Source organism: Emiliania huxleyi (assembly GCF_000372725.1).
Source record: "Emiliania huxleyi CCMP1516 chromosome Unknown EMIHUscaffold_14, whole genome shotgun sequence".
In the NCBI taxonomy this organism is placed as follows: Eukaryota; Haptophyta; order Isochrysidales; family Noelaerhabdaceae; genus Emiliania; species Emiliania huxleyi.
In genome coordinates, this window is record NW_005201192.1 from 1,020,261 (window position 1) to 1,026,709 (window position 6,449).

Below are 6,449 nucleotides of genomic sequence, written 5' to 3' on the forward strand. Positions count from 1 at the left end.
TTCAAGACATGCTTTTCTGGGTGGTGCCAGCTTGGGGCAGCAGCATGTCGTGTATAAACTAATTTCTCTTAGCCACTGCACACAACGTGCACACCAAGACGCCATTCATCCATGAGAGAGAAAGAGAAAAAACGGCCTTAGCGCGCGGTGAATGGAGGAATGGAGCTGCCCTGAGGAACGATAAACTCGCTCGAGGTGGTTTGCAGGTTTGGAATATGCGTCTTCCCTCGCAATAACAAAGAAAAGCACGAAATTCTTTCTGTCTCAGCGAAGCTGGTCGAGCGCGCAACAACCGAAGAACTGGCGCGTTTCGTGTGCTCCGACTGTGGCCGCGTCTGCCGTAGCTACACACAGCTCTCGTGGCACATCCGCGACGCACACCCTGGCGACCTCGACGCAGCAGCACACGCGGTACTCGATCGCGACGCGCATCGCGTCGCAGATCAGCAGGCGGAGCAGCCGCAGCGTGAGCACGAGCGCCGAGAAGCTCGGCGGAAGCCAGGCGAGCCGCGAGTGTCGCCGCGTCCGCCTCTGCCGCCGCCGTACTTTGCTGACATCCAGCTGGGCGCACTCTTTGGCAATATGCGCACGTTCCGGTGGTATGCACACCAGGAGATCATCGGCACTTCCAACCATGACGCGCCCTCGGCCATCGCTCGCGAGCAGGAGGACACGGTCGGGTCGCTCCAACCGCTGCTGATTGATGCACGGCGTGGACTGTCGCCGATGCGAGCGGTGGTGGATGGCTTGCTCGACAAACTCGGGCTTCGATTTCACACAGTCACCATCGAGGTGGAGCTGACGCCAGGTGAGCCGCCGGTCGCTGTCGTGATGCACTATCGGAAGCTGGATGCGATGGCCCGCTTCCTCTTCCGCTTTGTGACGCCGGAGCACTGTCGCCCACGGCGGCTCGTCGAGCGCAGCAGTGGTGACCGCGTCTACGCGGATCCCTACTCGGGCGATGTGCTGCTCGAGCTCTGTGGCGCCATCCAGGCTCGGGACCCCTCGGCCATCGCTTTTGCGCTCAAGCTGTACTGGGACGATACAAATCTCACCAAGAACGGCGAGCGCTCGGCTTGCCCCGTGTCCGTCACCAGCCTGGCTCTTCCACTGGAGCAAGCCCGGCAGCCTTCCAATGGAATGCTCCTCTCGTACCTGTCCAAGGTGCCTGACCGAGCCATGCTTGAGGTGTCTGACGCGCGCAAGACAACTGTGCGCAAGCTGCTGTTTCGCGCGCAGATGCGACACTTGTTCAGTGGCATGCGAGACAGGAGCATGATCTCCCTGGTTGGTACCACCGCTGTTGGCGCGCACGGCCAGGCTGAGCGCATCTACCCCGTGGTGCTCGGGCTGTCGCTCGACTACCCAAAGATTGCGCAGGTGACGCAGACGCTGCAGAACCAGGCGTGCTGGATGTGCTACGCCAGGAAGGGGCCGGGGTTCTGGTCACACGAGAGCTTTGACCTGCGGAGCAACGCCACCCAGCGTGCGCACATCGGTCGGGCATGGGCTCTCCACCCGCACTCGGCGGCAGCGCGCGCGGACCACACCCGGCCTCTCGGGCTCCACCCTGATCCCAACCCGGCCTTTGAGGTGGTGGGCCTGGACGTCTTCCAGGGCACGGCCATCCCGCTGATGCACTTTTGCGAGCACGGCACTGGCCAGAAGCTGATGGAGTGCACCTTCCAGCTGATGCAGAGCAGCCTCTCCTCCCGTGACTTCAAGGCGTTGGGCAAGCAGATCGATGCCTGGATCACGGCGCGCGTCGTCCCGCTGCACATGACCAAATGCGCATTTTCGCGAGGCATCTCGCATTACCTGTACGGAGCCTACATCAATCCACTCGACCCATGGGAGGGAACTGTCAAGTTCGGCCAGATTGCCTCTGCCGACACGCTGAGAGACATCCTCCGCTTCTGGCGACTGCTCCTCGTCGACATCTCCCCCGGCTGCCCCCAGCTGCTCGAGCTCTTCACCGTCTACTTTGAGTGGTTGGAGCTCATGTACCGCAGAGCTCACACTGACGGGAGCCTGCGATACGCTTCAGATTTGAACGAGCAGTGGCAGGACCTGGCCATCTCCCTCTTTGGCAAGGAGCACTTTGAGGACTCCATTAAGTTCCACGCTGCCGGTGCGCACCTTGCCGACTGGACGACCGGGCGAGGGAGCCTGCTCTACTACAACGACGCGTACGGCGAGCTCCTCAACAAGAGCAATGCCAAGGAGCCGTGGAGACGCACCAACTACCACCGTGGCCCTCACGGTGCCGAGGAGCAGATGACGACGGTGGTCAGTCGGACCGACCTGCTCTGCGTACACAGACGACATTGCCACCACGGCGCACGCTTCCTATCTAAAGAGAAGCACACCGAGCGCACGTAAACGGCAAGGCAGAAGACACGGACGCTCGTAAACAGCAAGGGCCAAGGCACCTAGGCAGAAGACACGCCCGCGCGTCACACCGCCTGCACACCGCAAAGAGCAGATAAGAGTAGCCGTCGCCGCGTGCGCCATCGTGGTGGATGGGTTGGGAGCAAGGGGGCGGAAGTGGCCAGTGCGGTAGATCGGTTAGTCGGGGCGCGAGAGGTGGCCTGTGAGCCATCCGGCTTACATTTACCCTGCGTTGTTGAGCCAGGACTCAACATACTCGTTCTGTTGCCGTCCCAAACTGTCATTCCCCTTTCTCCCGGCCGGGGCGGGGCGCGCGCGGGGGCGGCGGGTGTGCGGCGAGTGTGCGGGATGTCTGTGGGCCCGAGAGCGATATGCCATGTCCGCCTTGCGTTGTTTCATCGAAGGCTAAGCTCAAAAGAAATCAACAAGCCGAAAAAAGTCTCGCCGCAGAAGCGCACTTCGCTCGGGTCGGCATCTCCGCCGTGCACGTGATGCAGGACCTGACGCGGCCTCTCAATCCACGTCCGCGTCCGATGCAGACCTCTCAGGGTGAACTGCTCTTGGAGTCGTCCGGGCTCCGCGTCTGCGGCCGCCGCGTATCGGCGCGCGGCGCCGCTCTGCTCGGCGTCGCGCTCGCTGCTTTGTGCGGTAGCCTGTGGCTGGCTGCGGGGCACGGCGCGCTGCCGGCCGGCCCTCCGGCAGCAGGCACGTCCAAGCCTGACGTCACCGCGCCGGGCAAGGACGGGGTATGCAGCGATCGCGAGACGTGCCTCAGCATCGTCGACGCGTTTCTCGAGCGGCAGCCGCGGCAGTCCTTCATGGGCGGGAAGGGCGTTGGGCTGATGCAGACGTTCGGGCCGGACTCGTTCGACGGCGGGCCGTGTGGCGACAAGATGTGCAAGCTCGTCGAGCCGTGCCCCAACTACGAGCAGACGCCGCACTGCCGGTTTGACGTGTACGACAATGCACTCGCGGTGCGCGCCTGCCCGCACTGCCGCTGTGCTGCCCTCCACAGCGCAGCCTACGCAGTTCGCGCCGCCTTGCACGGGCACAGCGCATTTTTAGCATCGCAGCGAGCGGCGGGCGGATGCCGCGTCCAGCCACGCACCCTGGCCCTGCGGTGGTGCAACCCCGGGAGCAGAGCCGTAGCTGAGCAGAACCATGGCTGAGCAGAACTGTGGCTGAGCAGAACTGTGGCTGAGCAGAGCCGTGGCTGACGCCCCTCGCGTGGCGCGATGCCCGCAGGCAATCTACCTCACCCGCCGCGGGCGGCTGGAGGAGGCGCGCTCCGTGCTAAAGTCGTTCTTGTACTTTTTGTACGACGACAAGGGCGCGCGCGACTCCTCGCCCTGTACACTCGCCCCATACACCGGAGGGCTGGTCCGCGACACGTCCCTGGACACGTCCCACAGGCGGCCTCAAGCTCCTCGCCGCCTCGTACACCGACGCGCCCGCGAAGGCGGGCGACTACCAAGGGGTGGGCGTTGCCGACGGCGCCGTCGACACGGGCGAGAGATCGAGCGGCGCGCTCCCGCGTCGAGGCACTCGCCGACAAGTCCCGGCACATGCGACCCTCTCTAGGCAACAATGCGTGGGTCGGGCTCGCCTTCACGCACTTCGCGGCGGAGACCGGCGAGGCGTGCTACACACACACACACACACACACACACACTCACACACACACACACACACACACACACACGCACGCACGCACGCACGCACGCACGCACGCACGCACGCACGCACGCACGCACGCACGCACGCACGCACGCACGCACGCACGCACGCACGCACGCACGCACGCACGCACGCACGCACGCACGCACGCACGCACGCACGCACGCACGCACGCACGCACGCACGCACACACACACACACACACCAGTCACACCCCCACACCCCCACCCATCCACCCACCGCTCACCCACGCGCACTGGGCCTTGCACTTTGAATGCCGTGGGGCTCCTGTCGTCTAGACGTGGAGACGCGAGGGACTAGCCTGGCCCCTTGCCCCGCCACCTCGTGTGTGTGGAGAAGTGTACCTGACCTTCCCTTCCCTTAGGCCTGCTATGCCCGCGTCGCGAGGGACATCCTCGAGGCGGCTGCTAGAGGGCGAGAATCGGGATATGAGGAGATATGAGGAGATATGGGGAGATACGGGGAGATTCCGTCTCCAACCGCCACGCCAGCTCGGAGTCGCCATGGCCACCCCCACTCGCCTCGCCTATCCCGGCTCCGTGGCCCCTGGCTCGACGCGGCGTCCTTGTCCAGCCGGGCCCTCCTCGGACCCGCACAGGCCCTCCGGCACGACGTCTCTTGCGCCGACGACGAGATGGGCGGATTCGCCGCGCGCGGTACCACCGTGTGCTTGTGCAGGGACGTCTCGACTGCTCGCCGCTGAAGCGTCTCTCACCCCGCTCTCAGGCCCTCCCTACCCGCACAACTACCGCTCGACCGAGCACAATATCGACGTCTTCGCCACGCTGCTCGTCGCCGCCATATCTCCCCCTATCTCCCCCTATCTCCCCCCATCTCCCCTGCAGGTCTTCTCTCTCTCGCGCGCGCTCAACTCCAGCGCGGACGCCGAGTCCGCCGCCACTTTTGTGCGCTCGATGTGGGGGCACTCCAAGCAGGCGCGTGCCACTTCCGAGAAGCTTCCACACGGCCGCCACTCACCGCTCGCCGAAAGGGCTGCGGGGCTCGCGGCCGTCGAGATTCAGCTTGGCCAGAACCGCGTTGACGCGCAGAGCGGAGGCCAGCGCCTTGGCACCCTCTTCGCCAATGCCGTTTCCATAGAGCGAGAGGTTGGTCAGCACCCCGTTGCCGCGCAGCGCCTCTGCGATCGCCTTGCCGCCCTCGGGACCGATCTCGTTGGCGGGGCCTTGCCGGCCCTCTCCCTCCCGCCCTCTCGCCGCCTCTGCCGCCGCATGCCGCCGTCGCTGCCTCCCAATCGCCGCCGCCGCCCTCGCCGCCGCCGCCCTCACCGCCGCCTCCGAGCCTGCCGCCTCCCTCGCCGCCGCCGTCACCGCCCCCACCGAGCCCGCGGGGCCTTGCCGGCCCTCTCCCTCCCGCCCTCTCGCCGCCTCTGCCACCGACGCCCTGCGCCGTCTCAGTCCGTCGCCGGCGAGTGCACCCCGCCTCCCCACCCGCCTCACCGCCGCAGGCCCCAGACACGTACGTCACGGGCACCGGCGACGCAGCGCACTGCGACGCCACCATCCCGCTCGCCGCGGCGGCGGCGGACGTGCAGTTCTGGTCGCTGCTCGCGGACGCGGACCCGTCGGCGGCGCGCAAGAACGCTTCGGTCACATTCGCGCTGCGCAACCCAGGCAGCGCGCAGCGGCAAGCGGGTGGCGTCTGGCGCGCGCCCGTGACGCGCGTCGCTTCTCCGCTAGGGAGCGCGCGGTACAAGGGCGGGGAGGGGCGGATCGACGGCGCGCCGCGGAGCGAAGAGCACCCGATCTGGGCCCCATCTCGGCTCGATCTCCCCCTCCCCCTCGGCGGTAGGCTTGTGGCAGATCGACGAGGATCTGATTGGCAGCCCGGGCGGGGAGGGCAAGGGGCAGGTGCACACCTCCGAGACACCTCCGAGACACCTCCGACACACTTTCGAGACACATACTCTCAGACACACCTCCGACACACCTCCGACACACCTCCGACACACTTCCGAGACACATACTCTCAGACACACCTCCGAGACACCTCCGACACACCTCCGACACGCTTCCGAGACACATACTCTCAGACACACCTCCGAGACACTTCCGAGAGACGCGACGCCTGCACGGCACGGGCGTCCTAACGCCGCCTCCGCAGCTCGGCCGCCTCCTCTGACGCCACGCTTCCGCGCGCGGCGCCTAGGAGCTGTATGGCTTCCGAGACACTTCCGAGACACCTCCAAGACACTTCCGAGACACCTCCGATAGGAGCTGTATGGCTTCCGCTTCACCTCGTGGGGCAACGGGATCCAGGCGCGTCCCGAGACGTTTCCACTGCCAAGCCCACTGCTACGCTCGTGTTGTGCTCTAGCCGTCGCGCGCCCTCCACTCCCCCCC

The 6,449-nt window shown here is 65.8% G+C and overlaps 1 protein-coding gene across 1 annotated transcript in view; it reads left to right on the forward strand.

The window, feature by feature from the left end:
* Positions 1-2,908: 2,908 nt before the first annotated feature.
* EMIHUDRAFT_449267 (hypothetical protein) overlaps positions 2,909-6,449 on the forward strand; it is a gene marked incomplete at its 3' end in the record, with an annotated part of 4,263 nt that continues 722 nt past the window's right edge. The window contains exons 1-12 of the mRNA XM_005787932.1: positions 2,909-3,365; positions 3,637-3,742; positions 3,804-3,899; positions 3,973-4,028; positions 4,454-4,489; positions 4,688-4,745; positions 4,816-4,862; positions 4,935-5,005; positions 5,081-5,195; positions 5,555-5,741; positions 5,899-5,957; positions 6,321-6,379. Coding sequence (XP_005787989.1) covers positions 2,925-3,365; positions 3,637-3,742; positions 3,804-3,899; positions 3,973-4,028; positions 4,454-4,489; positions 4,688-4,745; positions 4,816-4,862; positions 4,935-5,005; positions 5,081-5,195; positions 5,555-5,741; positions 5,899-5,957; positions 6,321-6,379 — 1,331 coding nt within the window. The 5' untranslated portion in view covers positions 2,909-2,924. The remainder of the gene's footprint in view (positions 3,366-3,636; positions 3,743-3,803; positions 3,900-3,972; positions 4,029-4,453; positions 4,490-4,687; positions 4,746-4,815; positions 4,863-4,934; positions 5,006-5,080; positions 5,196-5,554; positions 5,742-5,898; positions 5,958-6,320; positions 6,380-6,449) is intronic.